The sequence below is a fragment of the Lissotriton vulgaris genome, chromosome 12 (assembly GCF_964263255.1).
Source record: "Lissotriton vulgaris chromosome 12, aLisVul1.2, whole genome shotgun sequence".
Taxonomy (NCBI): Eukaryota; Metazoa; Chordata; class Amphibia; order Caudata; family Salamandridae; genus Lissotriton; species Lissotriton vulgaris.
The window spans coordinates 454275421-454299126 of record NC_141700.1 but is presented as its reverse complement, the minus strand read 5'-3'; the positions used below and the strand labels follow the sequence as shown (position 1 = coordinate 454299126).

At 47.0% G+C, this 23706-nt stretch overlaps 1 protein-coding gene across 1 annotated transcript; it reads left to right on the top strand.

The window, feature by feature from the left end:
* Nucleotides 1-15599: 15599 nt before the first annotated feature.
* Nucleotides 15600-17568, top strand: LOC147676769 (uncharacterized). The gene is made up of 2 exons (XM_086945565.1): nt 15600-15630; nt 16577-17568. Exons 1-2 carry the CDS (start codon nt 15600-15602, stop codon nt 17566-17568), a joined length of 1023 nt encoding a protein of 340 aa, XP_086801691.1.
* The last annotated feature ends 6138 nt before the right edge of the window (nt 17569-23706 follow it).

Sequence of the window (23706 nt, the reverse complement as noted above, 5' to 3'; positions counted from 1 at the left end):
ATCAGGGCTTGATCCATCACCATTATTTATCTCACTGCACCATCCCAGCTCAGAACCTGGCTATATGCAAATCAGTCTGTCCCTGGCCCAGTGCATCATGGGAACAGGGCAGACTAAACTACCAAGCCAATTCTTCACCAGAAAGGAGACAAGCTACTGGGGACCGGTTTCTGGCATTTCAGCCGTCTTCGGCCCGGCTTGCTTGAATCCTGATGGTGCAGTGAGAAAGGGACTCATGTCTGAGTATACCCTGCCACACCTATCGTGGCCAAAAACGATTCAGAAAAGGGGGTGGTGATGAACAGAGTGCCTGAATTAAGCAGACCACTATTACCCAGTCCAAAGATCAGGGCTTGATCCATCACCATTATGGTTTGGTTTGGTTTGTCCTGTTCCCATCATGCACTGGGACAGGAACAGACTAATTTGCATACAGCCAGGTTCTGAAACTGGGATGGTGCAGTGAGCTTAAAAACGGTGTTGGATCTAGCCCTGATCTCTTGACTGGGTGAGAGCTTTCTGCTTAATTCAGAGACTCTGTCCCTCACCACCCCTTGTTGTAAATATTTTTGTCCACCCTAAGCGTGGAAGGGTATTCTCAGATGTGAGACCCTTGCTCATTGCACCATCAGGATTCAAGCAAACCGGGCCGAAGACGGCTGTAATGCCAGAAACCGGTCCCCGGGAGCTTGTTTCCTTCCCAGTGTATGAATTGGCTTTTGTAGTTTGGTTTGCCCTGTTCCCATCATGCACTGGGACAGGAACAGACTAATTTGCATACAGCCAGGTTCTGAAACTGGGATGGTGCAGTGAGCTAAAAAACGGTGTTGGATCTAGCCCTGATCTCTTGACTGGGTGAGAGCTTTCTGCTTAATTCAGAGACTCTGTCCCTCACCACCCCTTGTTGTAAATATTTTTGTCCACCCTAAGCGTGGAAGGGTATTCTCAGATGTGAGACCCTTGCTCATTGCACCATCAGGATTCAAGCAAACCGGGCCGAAGACGGCTGTAATGCCAGAAACCGGTCCCCGGGAGCTTGTTTCCTTCCCAGTGTAAGAATTGGCTTTTGTAGTTTGGTTTGCCCTGTTCCCATCATGCACTGGGACAGGAACAGACTAATTTGCATACAGCCAGGTTCTGAAACTGGGATGGTGCAGTGAGCTTAAAAACGGTGTTGGATCTAGCCCTGATCTCTTGACTGGGTGAGAGCTTTCTGCTTAATTCAGAGACTCTGTCCCTCACCACCCCTTGTTGTAAATATTTTTGTCCACCCTAAGCGTGGAAGGGTATTCTCAGATGTGAGACCCTTGCTCATTGCACCATCAGGATTCAAGCAAACCGGGCCGAAGACGGCTGTAATGCCAGAAACCGGTCCCCGGGAGCTTGTTTCCTTCCCAGTGTAAGAATTGGCTTTTGTAGTTTGGTTTGCCCTGTTCCCATCATGCACTGGGACAGGAACAGACTAATTTGCATACAGCCAGGTTCTGAAACTGGGATGGTGCAGTGAGCTAAAAAACGGTGTTGGATCTAGCCCTGATCTCTTGACTGGGTGAGAGCTTTCTGCTTAATTCAGAGACTCTGTCCCTCACCACCCCTTGTTGTAAATATTTTTGTCCACCCTAAGCGTGGAAGGGTATTCTCAGATGTGAGACCCTTGCTCATTGCACCATAAGATTTCAAGCAAACCGGGCCGAAGACGGCTGTAATGCCAGAAACCGGTCCCCGGGAGCTTGTTTCCTTCCCAGTGTAAGAATTGGCTTTTGTAGTTTGGTTTGCCCTGTTCCCATCATGCACTGGGACAGGAACAGACTAATTTGCATACAGCCAGGTTCTGAAACTGGGATGGTGCAGTGAGCTAAAAAACGGTGTTGGATCTAGCCCTGATCTCTTGACTGGGTGAGAGCTTTCTGCTTAATTCAGAGACTCTGTCCCTCACCACCCCTTGTTGTAAATATTTTTGTCCAACTTAAGCGTGGAAGGGTATTCTCAGATGTGAGACCCTTGCTCATTGCACCATCAGGATTCAAGCAAACCGGGCCGAAGACGGCTGTAATGCCAGAAACCGGTCCCCGGGAGCTTGTTTCCTTCCCAGTGTAAGAATTGGCTTTTGTAGTTTGGTTTGCCCTGTTCCCATCATGTACTGGGACAGGAACAGACTAATTTGCATACAGCCAGGTTCTGAAACTGGGATGGTGCAGTGAGCTAAAAAACGGTGTTGGATCTAGCCCTGATCTCTTGACTGGGTGAGAGCTTTCTGCTTAATTCAGAGACTCTGTCCCTCACCACCCCTTGTTGTAAATATTTTTGTCCACCCTAAGCGTGAAAGGGTATTCTCAGATGTGAGACCCTTGCTCATTGCACCATCAGGATTCAAGCAAACCGGGCCGAAGACGGCTGTAATGCCAGAAACCGGTCCCCGGGAGCTTGTTTCCTTCCCAGTGTAAGAATTGGCTTTTGTAGTTTGGTTTGCCCTGTTCCCATCATGCACTGGGACAGGAACAGACTAATTTGCATACAGCCAGGTTCTGAAACTGGGATGGTGCAGTGAGCTAAAAAACGGTGTTGGATCTAGCCCTGATCTCTTGACTGGGTGAGAGCTTTCTGCTTAATTCAGAGACTCTGTCCCTCACCACCCCTTGTTGTAAATATTTTTGTCCACCCTAAGCGTGGAAGGGTATTCTCAGATGTGAGACCCTTGCTCATTGCACCATCAGGATTCAAGCAAACCGGGCCGAAGACGGCTGTAATGCCAGAAACCGGTCCCCGGGAGCTTGTTTCCTTCCCAGTGTAAGAATTGGCTTTTGTAGTTTGGTTTGCCCTGTTCCCATCATGCACTGGGACAGGAACAGACTAATTTGCATACAGCCAGGTTCTGAAACTGGGATGGTGCAGTGAGCTAAAAAACGGTGTTGGATCTAGCCCTGATCTCTTGACTGGGTGAGAGCTTTCTGCTTAATTCAGAGACTCTGTCCCTCACCACCCCTTGTTGTAAATATTTTTGTCCACCCTAAGCGTGGAAGGGTATTCTCAGATGTGAGACCCTTGCTCATTGCACCATCAGGATTCAAGCAAACCGGGCCGAAGACGGCTGTAATGCCAGAAACCGGTCCCCGGGAGCTTGTTTCCTTCCCAGTGTAAGAATTGGCTTTTGTAGTTTGGTTTGCCCTGTTCCCATCATGCACTGGGACAGGAACAGACTAATTTGCATACAGCCAGGTTCTGAAACTGGGATGGTGCAGTGAGCTAAAAAACGGTGTTGGATCTAGCCCTGATCTCTTGACTGGGTGAGAGCTTTCTGCTTAATTCAGAGACTCTGTCCCTCACCACCCCTTGTTGTAAATATTTGCATCAATTCTAGGCCACCAGTAGGAACTTTTAACTCTCAGTTTGGACTTCACAATCCCCAAATGCCCTTCAAGCATCAACCCCATGATCCTTTGATGCAGAGAAACAACTTAACCACCCCAAAAATGTCCCAAGAATCTGAAATTACCAACTCATCTTTAAGTTCCCAACATTTTTTAGATTCCTCAGAAACTTTCCCTTTGTCTGGCCAGCCTTGTAACAGATAACCAAATTTGTTGTCCAGATCCATGTCTTTCTTATACCCAGCGTTCCATTCAACCTCAGAAATGGCTACTGTTTCACAATCCACATTGGCTGCACTCTAATACTCCCATTCACTTGCTTCCTCAGTCACTCCATGAAGCAATGACCTACTAGGATAGTCTACCACTTTGTTCTTCCTTCCTGGCAAATATTCCACCTGATATGCATAGTCCAACAAACATAATGACATCCAGGTAATGCAGGACATAGCGTTAGCCTAACCCTCTGTGGTTAGAACCTTAAGCAATTTGTTTGTCATCAGTGCATAAAGTGAATCCCATGCCCTGTAGGAATTGCCTAAATTTAGTCATGGCCCACACACATTTCAGCATCTCCAGTTCTATACCACTATAACAGAATACCTTTCTTCAGGTGAGGTAAGTGCCCGGGACGCAAAATGTTTAGTGCTCTCAACTCCCTCACTTGGAGTCTAGGTCAAAATAACATCTAATCCTTTCCCACTAGCATCCATTGTCAAAATAGTGTGAACCTTTGAATTGAACCAATGAAAAGGTAGAGCATCACAAATGTCATTCTCAATTCCTTCAAATTCTGTCTGCATCGTGTCATTCCACACAAAACCCTGCCAAGCTTTCAATAATTGATGAATGTTTTAAGCCTTAGTGGCAAAACGTTTTACTAATTTTGCATACATTTCAGAAAGACCTATAAAAGATCTTACCTCATCCTTGCATGTAGGAGCAAGTACATCTCTAATAGCTTCTATAATCTTCCTCTTTGGGACAAGACTAAACAAACTCATTCTGAGCAATTGTCTGGCCCTTGATCATACCACATGAATATCATGACTGAAGTATATGGAAGAGTCCCTAATAGGGGTGGGGAGACAAGATCCTTTAACTATCCCGGACCGGATAACTAAGAGAGATCTGAACCCCATACAGACGAGCCTCATGGAGCAGAGGGGTATGGCAAGGGGAGAGAAAGAGCTCCTAAAGCCTTGTGTATGCCATTTTATCATGTTAAAAACTCCAAAGTCGGCGGAACCTTACTTACTTGGACTTATAAATTTGTATGACAAATTCTTGCCCCCAAGGTTCCGGCTCAACCTTTTCCACTTCCTACTTGCTCATTCTAGGGGCTGTACCAAGGGCCAAACCTTTCTGTCTTGTGGCTGCGATGGCCAGTCTCCACAGGACATGACCCATTTTACGATGTTTTGTAGCTTTTATGAAACTCCTAGAAAGTCTTTTATATTTCCAATCTTGAAAAAGGCTAATATTAGGCAAGTATGTCCAGCATTTATTCATCTGCAAATTATGACAGGTAGTGCTGTGTTTTATGTACTTGAGTTTTTAAAATCCTCCATCAGACTTAAATCCAGTTGTGACTAACTTGTCCCTTCTCCCTAATCATAATCCCTGGAAAGACCGTGGTGACTCGTTTTTATTGATGTAGCAATATTTAACTTGTAACCAGTGGCCCGCATGCGTTTCCATTGGTAAAAGTAATTTTAACCCGCTGGTTAATCCTTGTGTGGCCTGTTTAATTTTTACTAGATTTATTATAGTATTTTATACTTATATTTATTATGTGCTTTTATGGTTTTAATATCTGAAACCGAATAAAGATTATTATTGAATTGAATTAACTGTCTCCTAATAGATGGCTCTTCCACATATGCATCATCTTGGTACTGCCCATGTTGGCGCGGTAGGGGCACAGGCATAACAGGTCCTGACAGCCCCATCCTTGTAAGCCCATACTGCACAGGGGTTGTAGCACAAGACACTCATCAATAAACAGCACAAACAAAAATTACTTCACTTTGACTAAATATTTATGCCCAATCTGTGTAGTTGAAAAAACAATGATGTCAGATATAAATTGATTCTCTGAGAGATGTGTTCCCAGGGATAACACAATGTAAATATGTTTAGCATATGTCCATGTTAAAATTCACACGGGCACCATACACGTTACATCATGATAAAGTTATCATTGTTGGTAATCAAGAATGCATGTTTATGCACACCTATTCACTTCTGCGATTGCCCAAAACAGAATATTTGAAAATGTTTCAATCACTAACAAAGCATATCATAAGCAAATGTAATGGGGGATGTCCTGACTGCTTCACACTCACAACTCTGAGATGAAACAACTGTACACTAACACCAAAAAAGAGGATAGGGAGCAGCGACTCAAAACCTCCACTATTCAACATAAAATAACCATACAAAGAAAGTAAAAACTGGACTCTCAACTTAATGGCATCCAAAAACACTTTCAGAAGACTAGTACACTGCAATACATAATCCAAATTTTGCACTGAAATGTGCTATAGAGAAAATGAAAACAAACCCCATCTCAACTTAGCTGACACTAATACAGGAGAGAAATACCAACTAATCTTCTGGCGTGTGCGCAGAACCTCCACCAAGCTGAAGACTAAACTCCTCATACACCATGCATGAACCAAACGCCAAATTCAATTCACAATAGTAGGCGCCGGTTTGGCGTCTTACAGGTGTTTAAAATATTCTTACTCCACACATAATATCTTGTGAGAACAGCCGGCCCGTATTCCCTATAACTGTGGCGGTTATCTTAGAATGGACTTCTGTCCATGTCTATTACAGCATTTCCACCATTGACTGTCTCCTAATAAATGGCTCTTTCCGCAAAAGCATCATCTTGATACTGCCCACATTAGCAGGGGCACAGGCACCACAGTTCCTGACAGTTATTATATCCTTAAGAGAGAAATCACCACTAATCCACCTAAATTAGAATCGTTAGTGTGCATAATAATCTGGTCACGTATGAAGTCATCATGCAAGGTGCCAAACTTACAAGAAATAGCCAACTTTTTAGGAGCCGACATATTATCTTCCACAGGTTTGGATTTCCCTTGTTTCCTCTGGAAGAGATTGAACCTATCAATTGCAGCACAAACCGCGGGCTGCTAGTACCCCTCAAGGTCCTCCAATGCATTTTGAAAAACATCTTGCTCAACCCCATTCTAGCCTTTTTCTCCCTTTGGTTAAAAACTCTCAACTCTCCAGGACCCAGTCAGTGCAACATAGTTTTCTTCTTCCTGGAAGGCAAAAATGTCTCCGACCGTTCCTCCTCTGTGGCAGAAATAAAATGTAAGAAATATTCCTTCCATTCAGGCCACATTTGGGGCTCCCTTGGACAAAGTAAAAAGAGTAAGGGTGGGGTAAGTGAAAACGCTTGGGCATAGATGATGCTATGATAGCAATGCACTACACTCAAGTCACACTGTACACAATGCTTAATATTTTGCCTATGAAAGTTTCATCTCAGCTTCCCCAAATGGAGAGCAACTAATCTCCAACATAGGACACTCTAAAAGGGAAAAAAAATGTAATACCACCCGGGGGCGCTAGAGGGCGCGAAGCAAGATGGCTGCACTTGCGTGAGGCTCTTGCTGCTCAGCTACCTATCTGGTAAAGATCCTCTTCATCTCCCAAGTATTGCACATATGAACAACATCACCCGCCTGCTGTGATCACGTAGCACGCGGAGAGCCCTTCTGAGACCTATGATACTGCCTGGAGATTGCCAGATCTGGGCTCCGACTCCCGCGGGCGGAGGGTACAAAATGGCAACTGCAACCTCCCGGTGATCGGAGAGAGGCACTAAGGAAGGTAAAGAAGAGGCTCGACCGCCTGCGTTCCCGGGGTCGGGAGACCTGACGCTGCCCCTGGACCGATGAGGGTACTGTTGTGGCTGTGCGAGCGCGGACCTGTGATTTCTCCGGCCGCTGACACTGGCATGAGACCCGAGCCCCCTTGGGAGAGACGGAGAGGGCTGAGGCGGTCTGGACAATCCGGTGGTGGGGGCTGAGCGCAAGAGTGAACCGGACCGCTGTGGTCCCTGTGGGGCGGATCGGTGGAGTAGGCGTTGAGTGGCTTGCGACTGCCTCCCGGGCCATCCCTGTATGACAATCTGTGTGGCTGTACCCCTGCAGGGCCGGCAGGCTCGCTTACCTCCACGGTGCGCTTCTGGGCCTGGTCCCCCTGGGAGAGCTGCCGCGGCCTGGCCAATCCGAATAGGCAGGCCGATTCCAGTTGTACGTCGGCCTGCGGAGGCTCGTGCTGACTGAGTGGAGCTTGAGCTGCTAGGTGATCGGTGCTGAGCCCCAGCCCGCCTGACGTCTCCGGCGCCTGACGCGCCGCACCCGCAGCTAAAAACTGACGCGTTTCCCCCTACTGGGCCTGGGACGGACGGCTCTGGGCTGGCGCTTGCACTGCAGGGAGGAGGAACTTCGTTGTGAATCTGGCTGGGTCTGCTGGAGGCCTAGAGGTGCCGAGCCAACAGCCAACCGCTTAGTGTCACATCAGGAGCACATTTACGGCCCTTTGCAGCTGGCTTCCCCCTCAATGGAACACTGGACAAGCTGGGAGCAGAGCACGCTGACCTGGAGGGGCCCTAGTTCAGAGCTTGGATGCGCGCCCTTGCTGGGTACCCTGCCAACACACCCAAGAAAGAGACCATAACCTGTGGACCGGCGCTGCATTTCTGGCTGTGCTGGGCCCCCTCGGATGCTGGGGACTGTGGAGCTTGGGGTGAGTGTCCCCGGACTGGACGGCTTGTGCTGGGCCTCGCAGCCGGTGGCCAATTGCCGCCCACCTTCAGCCATTGCGGCCTGCTGCCTGGAGCTCGTTACACCCAGAGACCTTTGGGTGCGGGTCCTGCGATTGACCGGATTAGAAAGTTAAGTTTCGGTTGCCTCCCATCCGGCATCCCCATGATGCTGTAGCGGAAGGTGCAGTGATATGTACTTGGTCGGAAGGTTCCCTCCTCGCGAACATATTTCAGAGCCATTCCCCTCAGGTTATTCTATGTCGGAGGCACCACCGTTCCTCTCCAAACAGTGATCAGGGGATAGCCGGCCTGCAGCTTGTTTAGGCAGGGTCCTAAGAAAGTCTTACTTGGCGCCCTCTAGCGCCCCCGGGTGGTATTACATTTTTTTTCCCATTTAGAGTGTCCTATGTTGGAGATTAGTTGAACCGCTCTCTGTCGAACCGACCCACTCCTGGTACCCCTTCTCGGCCCATAATTGCCAAAATACTTAATTATCGGGACGAGACACCGCCCTCTGTCTTTCTAGAGAAAAAGGCCAGCTCCGGTACGAGGGAAGGGAGATTTCAATCTATCCCAACTTTAACCATAGCCGTTCAGGAGCAGAGACAAAAGTTCCTCCAGGTCAAGAAAAAACTGCAGCAACTGAATCTACCCTATGCTATGCTGTTCCTGGCTCGATTTAAGGTAACACATCAAGGGAAACAGCACTTTTTCACCAATCCACAACATGCACAGGACTTTCTGAGGACCCTGCCTAAACAAGCTGCAGGCCGGCTATCCCCTGATCACTGTTTGGAGAGGAACGGTGGTGCCTCCGACATAGAATAACCCGAGGGGAATGGCTCTGAAATATGTTTGTATTCCGAACAAACACTCCTTGAGTGATATTTAGGCACTGTTCAACTTCATCTAAAGCCCCTACAAGCATGCGCAACCTCCTAATACATCATTGGAAGTTGAACAGCTCCCACACACTTTTGTCCATGCTATAGGATATAGGTAATATAAAGCAAGCATAATCCAAAACATGCCCTTTACCGAGGCGTTGGAATCATCATGATAGCCTTCGCACATCAGGGCAGGAAAGGCCATATTTCACTGAACATTAATATCGGCGACACTCCGCAGGGACTTCACGCTTTTCTTTGCTGGCGCCCGACTTGGAACATAATTTAGCATTCAACCTCTACAATGGAGAATGTGCATGAGTGACTCAGAGCTAAACCCTGCCACTAGAATTGCTTCGGAGGCTCCGCACTCCTATACTGGATGGACTCCACAACATCAATCTTTGAATCAGACGCTGTGAGGATTGAAGACGCATTACTCTACCTGAACACCCTCGCTCAGACGAGGAGACTCTGGTCGTCCTCTTGACTCCACCCGACAGGTGAACCCTACTTATTGTACTTCACGATTATGTTAACAGTTAGGCTACCTTACCCAGTTGGTATTTTTGGCGCAACGGGAAGGTTGGGAGGGGGGGACACGGGCCACAGCAGGATTGGGCTGCTGGTATGGGAGGGGGAGGGGGGACCCTGAATTGTTTTTTGAAAGAAACAGGGCTTTCTTTAATGCCACTCACCACTGTATTGACACGCAAATCTGTGAACACATTTAAGAACTGTAATAACCAGCAACCACACTCTGACATCTATGTATTATGCCAACAACATGGAAAACTGCCCTAGGCCCCCTACACATAACTTTCTGACTTGGAATGTCCATGGCCTGGGAGACCCCCGCAAGCGCCGGCACATCCTCTCGTACCTAGACCGCCACAACATTCAGTATGCGATGTTACAGGAGACACACTTCAGCACCTTCACAACCACCACATTTGCATCCCGATGGGCAATTTATTCACATTTCTCCTCATATTCTTCCTATGCCAGGGGCACAGCCATACTGGTACACCAATCTCTCCCATACACCCCCATAGGCTCCTATGAAGACTTACAAGGCAGATACACTATAATTTGGGGCCGGCTGGCAGCTCAAACTATCACTTTAGTTTCTTGTTATAGGCCAAACACTGATGACCCAGAGTACTTCCGGATACTCCGGGGCAAGATCCTCGACATCGAGGCTACACAGTTACTGTGGGGTGAGGACTTCAATGTTACTTTGGATCCCACTCTAGACTGCTCGCACCCGCAACCACACCACTATTCAAACGCACATTACACCCTCAAATCGATTGTCAAAGACCATGACTTGATTGATGCCTGGTGCCATTTCCACCCAATGCACCGAGAGGGATCCTGTTACACCATTGCTCGCTCCTCCTGGTCTAGAATAGATGGGTGGCTCATCACTAAGGGACTCGCCCCCTGGATGACGCACACTTCATACCTCCACCACACTTATTCTGACCATTTCCCAGCACTCATCACCCTTACTCCCCCCCAGGCCGACTCGCCCTTCCTATCTTGGCCCCTTAATCCACAAATCCTATTAGATACAATATTCCTAGAAGAGCTGGAACAAGAAATAATGGATTTCTTCCCACGAAATGAAGATTCGTTTGAACAATACTCCACGATATGGGAGGCTTTCAAAGTCACCATTCGAGGAATTTGCATTGCAAAAAGTGGGGGGATTCTGAATGACATCCGCTCTACGCTCAAACAAACGGAGAATATGATACAAACAGTCCACACTACAGAACTGCAGGCTCGGCTGAGAAGCTTACTCACTGATTATCAGGAAACAGCTGAAAGTGAGTGCAAATTTAGAGGGAAGTATCACCAGGCACGCCGTTATGGAGAGGGTAATAGGTGAGGGAAGGCACTTGCATCTCTGATTAGCCCCTCCTGCTTCTCTAATGTGATCCTTGAGATTGAGGATGAGGAAGGCCAAGTGCATAGAAACACAACTGAGATAGTGGAAACCTTCCGCAGTTTCTACAGAACCCTATACAAGACACATAGAAGTCACCGGGTAGACTTCATCCCCTTTTTTGAAGACACCCCAATTGCATGGCTGGGCGATGGGCAGAGGGAATTCCTACTGGCACACCATAAAGATGAAGAAATCATTTCCGCCAGAATGCAACTACAATCAGGCTGGATGGTCATTCGGCCGAATTCTAAAAAACATTCCATCATTTACTCATTCCTGTATTGCGGCATGTCTTCGAGGAGGCTTGGGAAACTGGCATATTACCCCCAACGATGTGCAAGGCATGCATTATCTCCCTATCCAAACGAGGCAAGCCGACCTTGTATTGTGACTCCTATAGACCCCTCTCCTTGATAAATGTCGATGCCAAAATATTAGCAAAATTAATCGCTAATCACATCAGCCCACTCATGTCCGCTCTGGTACTCCCAGATCAGTCGGGCTTTCTACCCAACAGAGGCACGTCTCACAATTTGCGCACATTGTTTGCAGTTCTCCATGACATTGAGCCTGAATTGAACGCTTAGGTGATCTTTTTCGACGATACTAAGGTGTTCCATTAATTAGAATGGGACTATCTTGCCTTCGTTCTGCAACGTATGGGGTTCCCCGCTCCTTTTCAGGCCTGGATAGCCCTGTTGTACACTGGCTTGCGAGAGTCATGGTCAACTGAGTCCAATCCTCCCCTTTCAAAATTACTAGAGGCACCCACCAGGGCTGTCCCCTCCCACCCCTCCTCTTCACCATAGCGATCTAACTCGTGGCGGCTAAGGTCCAACAACATTTTAGAGACCACGCACTGTTCTACCCAGAGAGGCATATTTTTATTTCCCTATACGCCAACGACCTAACGCTGTACTTGCGTAACCCGGACGAAAACCTCAACCTCATTCTCAGACTTCTCATCCTGTTTGGGCACCTATCCGGAGTAAACATCAACTGGGGGAAAACCCAGATATTCCCTCTTACGGATACCACCACATGATTTGAACCAGATTATCCGCTCACATGGTGTGGGGATACGCTTACTTATCTAGGAATAGTCATCTCCCAAAATCGCGACAAACTAATGTTGCCCAACTATGGACGAGAGCTTGACCTCCTCACAGAAAGAATAGCCAGATGGATCGCACTACCCCTCTCCATGGCTGGCAGAGCATCCCTGATCAAAATGGTGGTACTTCCAAAACTACTTTACCTCTTTACAAACATCCCTTATGCCCCTAGTCGCCATTTCTTTAAAGACATCAGAACTCAACTGATTCACCTTGTATGGGGGAAAACAAGCCAGACTGAATTAGGACACCCTCACATAACCCTTTGCTGCCTGAGGATTTGAGATACCTGATTTAGAACTTTACTTCATCTGTGCTCAGGCTCACTTTGCAGCCTACTGGATAACCCCTCCCCCATACATGCCTCATCTTGCGATAGAGGATGGTTACATGACCTCCACACCATATTCAGCATATTTGAGCACCCTCACGCTTCTGAGACACCAGGCCTCCACCACTGTTCAATGCACAACTAGGGCCTGGTGAGATCCTGACAGCCAAACACATTGTCCCCTACTCTACTCACCCCTACTCCCCCTTCAGGGGAGACATGATCTCCTGGCCACACAGGAAGGGGGTGCCGCTGACTGCTACACAAGATATTTGGTCTCACCTGTGCCAACTCTATACGAAAGGGAAATTCTGCAACAGCGACAAATTCTTTGGAACCCCCTCTCCCACTCCTTTAGAGCGATTTTATTATATTAGACTGCGGCAGGATGTACGGACCCTTACCCCATGTTTCCCACAAGAACCTTCCACCATGCCCCCTCTGCATGCTCTTCTGCAACAGACTACTCCCACACATGTGGTGTCGCTCCTATACCGCACCACCCAATGTGAATGCGAGGGTAATCCCCCACCAGCTAGGAACAAATGGGAAGGCGAGTTGGGACACCAACTCATTGATGAACAATGGGCTTTTTGCTGTTGCCAAACTGGGGAAATCTCCGCCAGTAGCAGACTGCGTATCATACCCTACAAATATTTACACCATTTGTTCTATACACCAGCATGTTTACATCGCCTTCACTTGCGCGATAACGATCAATGCAATAGATGTGGGGAGGAGGGAGCTGATATCAAACACCTGGCCTGTGACTGCCCACCAGTTACCCGATACTGGGGAGAAGTTATGCTGGCCTTCGATCAAATGACAGGGACACACGTTCCAGAAGATCCCCTTACAGCACTCCTGGGATACCCTGAACGGCTACCTGCGAAGATACGGCAATATATTTTCTTGTCGCTTCTCCTTGCTAAGAGGCGAATTGCCTGTAAATGGGGCAGAGGGAGGGCCCCTAAATTTAAGGAATGGCTATACAACCTCATATATTGCCAAGAACAGTTACATACATATGGTGAACTCTTACCGCCTTCCCCTCACCCGCGAGATATCTGGGGCCCTCTCCAAACTTACCTCTTGGAACACACCACCACTGTAGATGCAACCACTGACTCCTGCACTGAAGGGGTTGACGCACAGGGTGGAGATGGGAATTGATGTATGGGAGACACCACATAGGAAGGGACAGGTTCCCCAACATGTAACCTGGGGGATTGGGGCACACCATGTGTGAAAGAATTTCAGAGGATGGATTACAGATTGCGGACATTAACTCCGTACAATCTGGTGAATGGTGGCACTGTTCATATGATGTTAGAATTTTAGTTCATAAATGTTTTTGCAACCTTTTATTGGGGCCAGTTATAATACATGCCCACTGACGCGGCCGTCCCGAAGTGGTTGTAGGCGGCTTGCTGTGTACCCCCCCTTCCGCCCTTAATTTTACATCGCATGTTAATTTGCATTGCCTGCCCGCTGGGGATGTAGGCACTATGCTGTGTATGGAACCATCTGGCGATAATAAAGGTTTTTGAAATAAAAAAAATAAAAAATGTAATACCACCAAATAGGTGTGCACACATTATTCTATACCTAAGCAGTTCCTAGATTTAATCCAGCTGTCACAACGAAATGCAATACTCTCCCTCTTTCCTTTAGCAGTGCTGGCAACAATGCTAAGAGCTTGGAATAGTTAAAGTGGTGCAAACTCTCAGAGACAGGAGCGTGTGCCAACATGGAAATTGTTGAATGTGCAATGAGAAGAAATTGCTGAAACTCACACTTCAGGCGGTGTGCGTGTCACCCTAGATTTAAAGTGATCTCCAAGCAATGACACACCCAGGTGGGTGCATCACAATCATAGACAGCAGGGTGGCAGTTGCCGTATGACTTTTACAGCAGGGTGGTGCTTGCCGTATGACTCTTAGCAATAACACACAAAAGGTGTGCGTATCACTGCAGTAAAATGGAGCATATACTGCCTCAAAGTAGCCACCGGCGGAGTGACAGGACACAACACAGGAAGCCTTCAGTATGAAGCGTATCCACCTGCTTCAAAATGGCCTTCATAGTAGCGATGATGCGGTGCTCATACGCACCTCACAGTGCGACTGTCTCTTCTGCAAACTACTGCTTGCAGTATTGTAGTAATTTTCTTGTACAGTAGTTATGGGGTTAGTTGTAGAACCCTTCTCAGGTGTTCTATGCTCTAGAATTCTATGTCAGGACAGGAAGCTCCTATTATGCTTTCTCATTTCTTTTAATAGAAATGCTCAGCAGCCAATCAAAAAACAGTATGGAAAAAAACTACAGTACCCATGAGTGACTGGGTATCACATGACAGACCATAGAGTCCTTAGTATAAAACGTCCCAAGGAGAATACCAACTCCTCTTTCTTTGCTGCTCCGCAGCCAGTTAAGTGTTTTATTATCATAGTTCTTTCGTTTTATTAATGCATTGACTTTACATGCTGTTACTTTAATGCTTACAGTTCTGCTTTGGTGCGCGCTGTGCTGGCGTTTTCTTTCTGCTTTGTTGTGGCTGCCGTTTGCTTACTGCTGTGCCGGTTGCTAATTGCCTTTGTGTGCCGCGTCTGTGTTTTGGGCTTTCACCCGACGTTGCAGGGAGCGCGCAGTCACCTCCCCGGTTCCGGCGCTAAGCGCCCGCACCTTCTTGGGATTGTGGAACGGGAGATTGGGGGCTGAGACGCTTGTGCTGGATGCGCGAGTGCTTCTCTGCCATTCTCGGCAGGCGGCCGATACCGCAAATGAGCGGCGGCCATTTCTCATTGTTTCACTCCGGTTTTTCGTCATGGAGAATTTCACCATATCAGCTTTCACGCTTCATTGCCCACCGCCTGCCCTTTACCCCCATTTACGCCCAAAACCAGATTTTGGAGGTTTGGGCTGTACAATTTTCATAGGCATTGCCTAGAGTGGCTTTTATACAGCAAGCCCTCCCTCCACACTTGACTTTATTTACTTATTTCACAGGTTTTCACCTGCGTACTGCTGGCTTGCTTTGGGGTTGTCACTCCCCCTGCATTGTGCCTTTGGCCACTGTGATTTGAGTCTCCTCTGTGGGCATTACTCTTACACTTTGTGTAACCATGACAGATTTTTACGATGAGGATGACTACTATTATGATGAGTAAGCATGGGCGAATTTTGCGAATTCGCGTCCCGCGAATTTGCGGATTTGCGAACTCGCAATTCGCAAAATTCGCGAATTCGTGCGAATTTGCGAATTCGCTGTTTTTGCCAGTTCACGAGGGTTTTGTACAAGTTCAGGAACGCAAACTTACTTGTGTGGTCGCAACGGTCGCGACCATGTTGTTTCTACGTGAGCGGGGCCAAATGGGCTGGGCTTCCATGCGAGTTCACATGCCTCTTGTGTGTATAAAACAAGGTCAGAGACCGATCAGAGCAGCAGATCAAGAGAAAGAAGCTCCTGGTCACAGGAACTGCCCAAGGATTGCGCTCGTGAAAGTAAAGGATTCAAAGGCCTCTATCCAGCATCACAGCTGATTTTCGACGGTAGATTTGTGAAGAAGGCACACCTGCCCTGCCTCGACGACGCTCACGATTGTTTTTGGGCTGATGAATTAGTCACTGAATTTGAGCTTCAACTAGTTCCAGCGGCCATGTGTGCGTTACTATGCAATCGCACCGATGTGCGCAGGGGTCCCTTGAGCTAGCTGTCCATCCATCATCCTGTAACTATTTTAGGATGGCGCCGGCAAGCTGCCAGAGCCATCCTAAAATAGTTACTAAATTAGCTTCATCAGGAAGCACTAATAGATAAAATAAAGCAGGTGCTCGAGCACCTGCTTTATTTTATCTATTAGTGCTTCCTGCTGAAGCTAACTGAAGCTAACTTAGTAACTATTTTAGGATGGCGCTGGCAACTTGCCGGCGCTATCCAAAAATAGTTACAACTTCAAGCTTGAAGGCTTGAACTTTCCCCCCCCGGATCCGCCGCTTGCGGATTAGTGGATTTTCGGTAAATTCGCGGGAGTTCGGGGATAGCGCATTTACCGAAAATCCGCGAAATTCGCGAGCGGAACGGATTTTCCGCTCACGCTTAATGATGAGGATGCATCTGGCTCTATGGAGCAGGACTTGGTTGAGGACTTGGATCAGGGGGTACAGCATTCCGTCAACAAAGCGCTTGTTCGCGCAATTACTCCCTTGAAGCGCCATCTGTCCCAATATGCACAGCAACAGGGTTGGTTGCCTTCTTCTTCCAAGCGTGCTTCCTCTAAGTCTCCGACTAATCCCCACAAGTCTGATTTTCAAAAATTGGCACAGTCTTTTGCATCTGAACATTCTTCCCGTAAGTCTTTCTTGTGTGCTTCTACGTCTCAGGTTCAACATACTGATACAGATGAGACTCCTTCATCTTTGTCTTCAGAGCATGATGGCCCTCCACCGTCCAAAAAGTCTTGTAAAGAACATTATGTTGATGCTCCTACTCATTCTCCCCTTCTCACTTTTGAACCTTCGGACATCGTTCATCCTAATTTGTCTTCCTGGCTTCCGTCCCCGGCTGTCGCAGAATATGTTCAGGCTCATATTCGCCAGCCGTTTGAAAAAGATGTTAGGGCTCGCCTCCGGTCAGAATGTCCGCGTCCTGATCTGGCCGACAACTTGGCTGATACCCTGGAGGTCGACCCTACTATGGTCACTTACCTGAAAAAGTACGCTAGGGACCCAAAAAAGGGTATTGACAGGGCATGGCGCTCCTGCCAAGATAAAATGCTGGATTTGCTCGGACCGCTTACCAAAATCTTGGATCTAGGTTTTCAAGCCAAGGATTCTTCTGCTCTGGTGGATCCGGATGAGCTAATTGAGTGGTCTCAAAGAGCCAGTTGCCAATTGGGTAATGCCAATTGCGCGATGTCTTGCGAGCGGCGCCGCTCCATTCTTCTGAAGTTAGATCCCAAGTTGGCGGAACTCTCCTTCTCCGAGTCCGGTCCGTTGGCCCAGGGCTTGTTGTTTGGCCACCCTTTCCTAAAAGAGTTGACAACATTTGTGGCTACCTTTAGCGGACTGGATAAAGCTCCGGCTTCCCTGTGAAAGACCTCTCACCCGGTTTTTGCCAGGGCCGGACATCACAGGGGACGGTCGTTCGGCCGCGGATCCAATCAGAATTTCCAGCGGGGATTTCAGTCCCACAGAGGTGGTGGACAGGATTCCGGATACAACAATAGATCCAATTTCTACCCCTCTCACAAAGGGAGAGGGCAATATAAATATGGGAGAAACTACGGAAATCAAGGTGGACATCAAGATTCCAACACTTCAGTTGAGATTGATTCAGCCTTCAGAGGTTGTTCTAGGGGGCAGGGTTTAATTTTTTGGGGCAAAATTGTATGATCTCCAATGATGCATGGGTGGTAGAGACTGTTCAAGGCTACAAGATAGAATTCTACCACCCCCAGCATCAGTCCCTCCTTCCCGCGCGCCTAGTTTTTTCCCTTCAAGATCAAAAGTTCATTTCAGCGGAGATCGCTTCCTTTCTGGAAAAAGGAGCGATTCTTCGGACCTCCCGCCATTCCCAGGGTTTCATGAGCACGGTTTTTCTTGTACAGAAGAAGGTGGGCGGGTCCCGTCTGGTACTGAATCACAAGGGTTTCAACAGAGGGGTGGTTTATCGCCATTTCAAGATGAAAGGCATCCATCTCTTACAGGATCTTCTTCGAGAAGGAGACTGGATGGTTCGTCTCGATCTAAAAGACGCGTATTTGTCAATTCCGATTTTCGGACCCCATTGTCGGTTCCTTCAGTTTCAAGGGCAGGGGACTTGGTTTGAATACAAGGTTCTCCCGTTCAGCCTCTCGTCGGCACCATGGTGCTTCGCGAAACTTCTGAGGCCCGTCGTAGAATCATTACGCACCCGGGGTGTTCGTCTGATTATTTATCTGGACATTCTGATTATGGCAGATTGTCCTCAAAAACTGATGACTTACTCGAATGGTCCATCACTCTCTTATGTATGTATGACGTTACAATGCATACTTTTACAACGCATACCTTTACAACGCAACATCCATTACAACGCATTCCATTACAACACATGCCATTACAACGGATTTTTAAAAACTACCTTTACAACGCAACATCCATTACAACGCATTCCTTTACAACGCATGCCATTACAATGGATTTTTAAAAACTACCTTTACAACGCATTCCATTACATTGCATACTACCTTTACAACGCATACCATTACAACGCATAACATTACATTGCATGTAAGGTAAGTATTGGATAGTGGAGGGGTAAAAATTACTATTCTAACTCCAGCGGGTGCAATAGTAGGGTAAGTGTTGGATAGTGTAGGGGTAAAAATTACTATTCTAACTCCAGGGGGTGCAACTGTAGGTTAAGTGTTGGATAGCGTAAGGGTACTATGTGTTGTAATGCTATGCGTTGTAATGGTATGCGTTGTAATGACTGCGTTGTAATGACATGCGCTGTAGTGGTATGGTTGTGGTGTCATGCGCTGTAATGGTTGCGTTGTAATGGCATCCGTTGTAATGGATGTTGCGTTGTAAAAGTTTCATTGTAATGGTAGTGCATTGTAAAAGTTGCGTTGTAAAGGTTGTTTCCCCTCTCTTACAGTCTCTGGGTTTTCTGGTAAATCCTCAGAAGTCTGTCTTCCTTCCCTCACAGGTGATGGAATTTCTGGGTCTCCAGATCAATTCTCTCTCCTGTCAACTCCTCTTGCCTAATCAAAAGATTTGTTACATCAAGAGGGAGTTGACTTTACTTTTACCCAGACAGAATGTGTCGTTGAGATCTCTAGCATGAATTGTCGGTCTATTGTCATCCGCGATTCAGGCAATCTTCCCGGGCCCTATTCACTACCGGGCGCTTCAAAGCATGAAGAACCGGCATCTCCAGAAAGGCCTCCGCTATTCGGATCTGGTCCCTCTTTAAGAGGAAGCGAGGTGGGAGATGCAATGGTGGTAAGACAACATGGATGCCTGGAATGGGCGAGCCCTGTTCGGATCGTCTCCGGAGGTAGTGATAGAATCCGATGCCAGTCTGTGGGGCTGGGGAGCCGTTGCGGTCCGTTGTCGACGGGGGGACAATGGTCTCACCAGGAGTTGTCTCTCCACATAAATTGTCTGGAGCTCCTAGCGGGGTCTTTTGCGATCCGCAGTTTATCTCCTCACCAGTCCAATTGTTGCATACTTCTTCGCATGGACAATGTCTCGCGGTTCGATATGTCAACAAGTTGGGCAGAACGAAGTCCAGGATATTGGTGGAGATTGCCAAAGACTATTGCCATTTTTATCTCCAGAGGAAGATCACTGTTATTGGCAAATATCTTCCAGGTCGCAACAAGCAGATTGCGGATTGGAACTCACGGCATCTTCGGGCTTCAGCGATTGGAGGCTTCATCCTCGCATGTTCCGCTCTCTAACCCGTGTTTGGGGCCTGTGCCGGATAGATCTATTTGCCTCTCGTCTCAATGCTCAGCTTCCCCTGTTTTTCAGTTGGAGACCGGATCCTGTAGCCCTGGCCACAGATGCATTTCTGCAGACCTGGCCATCCCTCCTGTGTTACGCCTTTCCCCCGTTCATGATGATTCCCAGGGTCCTGACTTGCACAAAACGTTATCAGTCAGAACTGATTTTGATCACTCCTCTGTGGAGGGCTCAAGCTTGGTTCCCAGTTCTCCTGGAAATGTGTTGTGCAGTGCCCCTCCTTCTTCCCCAGAGGTGGAATCTCTTGCTGGACCCTCTCGGCAATCTGCATCCCCTGATCGAATCAAGACAGCTTCTCTTGGTTGCATGGCGAATTTCGGGAACCGCTGGCAAGTCCCAGGCCTTTCATGTGACGCTACCCGTTTTATCAGCGAAGCTTGGTCACCCAACATTCACAAACGTTATGCAGGAGCATGGAAACGATGGAGTGGTTAGTATGCTCAACAGGAGGTGGATCCCGCTTCAGCTGATGTCTCTCTGATTGTTAATTTTCTGGCCTCTATAGCCTCGTCCGGTCTTGCTTATCGTACAGTGAACAATTTTCGTTCGGCTATTTCCGCTGCCATATCAACATTGATGGCAAGCCTGTGGGTGGGTAATGTAGCCTCCAAAGGAGTTTGTTAATGAAAGTGAGTTAATGATTTGTAACTAGTATGCAGGTAACTTGATTAACCTGAGTGAAATTAATTCGTTGACAATTGAATGAACAAGTATAAATTTAGGACTAACTAAACAAAACGAGACATGACAAATGAAACAATACAGTTTAAAACAAAGACTATTGAGCATGTGTATAGGCAAAAATAGATTTTATCAAAATTCAGTCATCAAGGGAAAATACAATACAGAAAAATATGTACAACAGGAATACAGGATGAAAATCAGAGATAAATCAAAATCACTGTAAAGCCTGTAGAACACCTATCCAAAAGGATGTAGACAATTTTCTTTGGATAAGGTTGGGAGTCGACGTTTCGGTCTTTATGGGTAACTCTTTAAGACCATCATCAGGACGAGGGTAAATTAATATTGTAACTCCCTTTAAGCGAAAAAGACTCTTTTCTTATGTTGGGAAGATATAGTGCATTAAGCCCGAAAAGGTATTTATCTCTATAGCCTCAAGGGCACACACAAATAGGAAATTGTGTTAATTTTGAGACATCACACCTCACTGGGTTTAGAAGGATTTGACGTCGTTACAAATTGACGATCTGTTCTAGTATCGACGGTGAGATGCGTGCAACAAGCTTGCCTCTTGGATAAGTTCAAGGAAATGTTCGGAGAGGAACAATCTGTTTGAGTCTCGATAGTTCTCTGAACGCGGAAGGTATCAGCGTGCAACCGGCTTGCCTCTTGGTTAAGTTTAAGGAAATGCTCGGAGAGGAACAATCTGTTTGAGTCTCGATAGTTCTCTGAACGCGGAAGGTATCAGCCGTCACTCTGTGCAGAGTGACGGCTGATACCTTCCGCGTTCAGAGAACTATCGAGACTCAAACAGATTGTTCCTCTCCGAGCATTTCCTTAAACTTAACCAAGAGGCAAGCCGGTTGCACGCTGATACCTTCCGCGTTCAGAGAACTATCGAGACTCAAACAGATTGTTCCTCTCCGAACATTTCCTTGAACTTATCCAAGAGGCAAGCTTGTTGCACGCATCTCACCGTCGATACTAGAACAGATCGTCAATTTGTAACGACGTCAAATCCTTCTAAACCCTGTGAGGTGTGATGTCTCAAAATTAACACAATTTCCTATTTGTGTGTGCCCTTGAGGCTATAGAGATAAATACCTTTTCGGGCTCAATGCACTGCACTATATCTTCCCAACATAAGAAAAGAGTCTTTTTCGCTTAAAGGGAGTTACAATATTAATTTACCCTCGTCCTGATGATGGTCTTAAAGAGTTACCCATAAAGATCGAAACGTCGACTCCCAACCTTATCCAAAGAAAATTGTCTACATCCTTTTGGATAGGTGTTCTACAGGCTTTACAGTGATTTTGATTTATCTCTGATTTTCATCCTGTATTCCTGTTGTACATATTTTTCTGTATTGTATTTTCCCTTGATGACTGAATTTTGATAAAATCTATTTTTGCCTATACACATGCTCAATAGTCTTTGTTTTAAACTGTATTGTTTCATTTGTCATGTCTCGTTTTGTTTAGTTAGTCCTAAATTTATACTTGCTCATTCAATTGTCAACGAATTAATTTCACTCAGGTTAATCAAGTTACCTGCATACTAGTTACAAATCATTAACTCACTTTCATTAACAAACTCCTTTGGAGGCTACATTACCCATTCTGATCACGTCTTACCCAAGCCCCCAAAGGTTTATTGGGTTGCTCACTTACATTTCCCAAGCCTGTGGGTGAACATCCTTTGATTTCTAAGTTGCTTAAGGGCATCCGTTTGGTGAAACCACCCTGCCCGAAATATGTAGCTTTATGGGATGTTTCCATTGTTTTGCGATTTTTGGAGGCCTGGCCTAAGCATGGGCGGATTTTGCGGATCCACGAATTTGCGGATTTGCGTATTCGCGCGTTCGCAAAATCTGCTAATTTGCAAATACGCGGGTTTTGCGGATTTTTTAAATGAGGGGGTGTTTTGTGTGAGTTCAAGTGCCTCTTGTGTGTATAAATGGTCAGAGACCGATCAGAGCAGCAGATGAAGAGAAAGAAGCTCCTGGTCACAGGAACAGCACGAGGATTGCGCTCGTGAAAGTCAAGGATACAAAGGCCTCTATCCAGCATCACAGCTGATTTTCGACGGTAGATTTGGGAAGAAGGCACACCTGCCCAGCCTCGACGACGCTCACGGTTGTTTTTGGGCTGATGAATGAGTCACTGAATTTGAGCTTCAACTAGTTCCAGCGACCATGTGTGTGTTACTATGCAATCGTCCCGAAGGGCGCAGGGGTCCCTTGAGTGAGCTGTCTATCATAGTGGGTAAATGGCGGGAAGACGGTGCACACCGTGAGTGTGTGAGCGGGGCCAAACGGGCGGGGCTTCCATGCGAGTTCACATGCCTCTTGTGTGTATAAAAGGTCAGAGACCGATCAGAGCAGCAGATCAAGAGAAAGAAGCTCCTGGTCACAGGAACAGCACGTGGATTGCGCTCGTGAAAGTCAAGGATGCAAAGGCCTCTATCCAGCATCACAGCTGATTTTCGACGGTAGATTTGGGAAGAAGGCACACCTGCCCAGCCTCGACGACGCTCACGATTGTTTTTGGGCTGATGAATGAGTCACTGAATTTGAGCTTCAACTAGTTCCAGCGACCATGTGTGTGTTACTATGCAATCGCACCGATGTGCGCAGGGGTCCCTTGAGTGAGCTGTCCATCATCCTGTAACTATTTTAGGATGGCGCCGGCAAGCTGCCAGCGCCATCCTAAAATAGTTACTAAATTAGCTTCATCAGGAAGCACTAATAGATAAAATAAAGCAGGTGCTCGAGCACCTGCTTAATTTTATCTATTAGTGCTTCCTGTTGAAGCTAACTCCCTCAGGTTTCATCCTCCTCAGTTTATGAATTGTAAGCAGTTAGCGCGGGGACACACAGTTTTGTGCAGCCAGGCGCTCTATAAATGTTTTTATTATTATTATTATTATTATCCATCCTTTCCTCATAATTCAATGTGTCAAAGATTATGAGGTGAGTACTGCTCCTTTTCATCCTGATATGCAAGGTCAATTGTTGATTGCTTTACAGAAACC

Coding starts and splice junctions, on each gene's coding strand:
- LOC147676769 (XM_086945565.1), top strand. CDS start 15,600: ATGACAGATTTTTACGATGAGGATGACTACT. Junction 15,631..16,576: donor TTACGATGAGGATGACTACT/ATTATGATGAGT, acceptor CGCTCACGCTTA/ATGATGAGGATGCATCTGGC.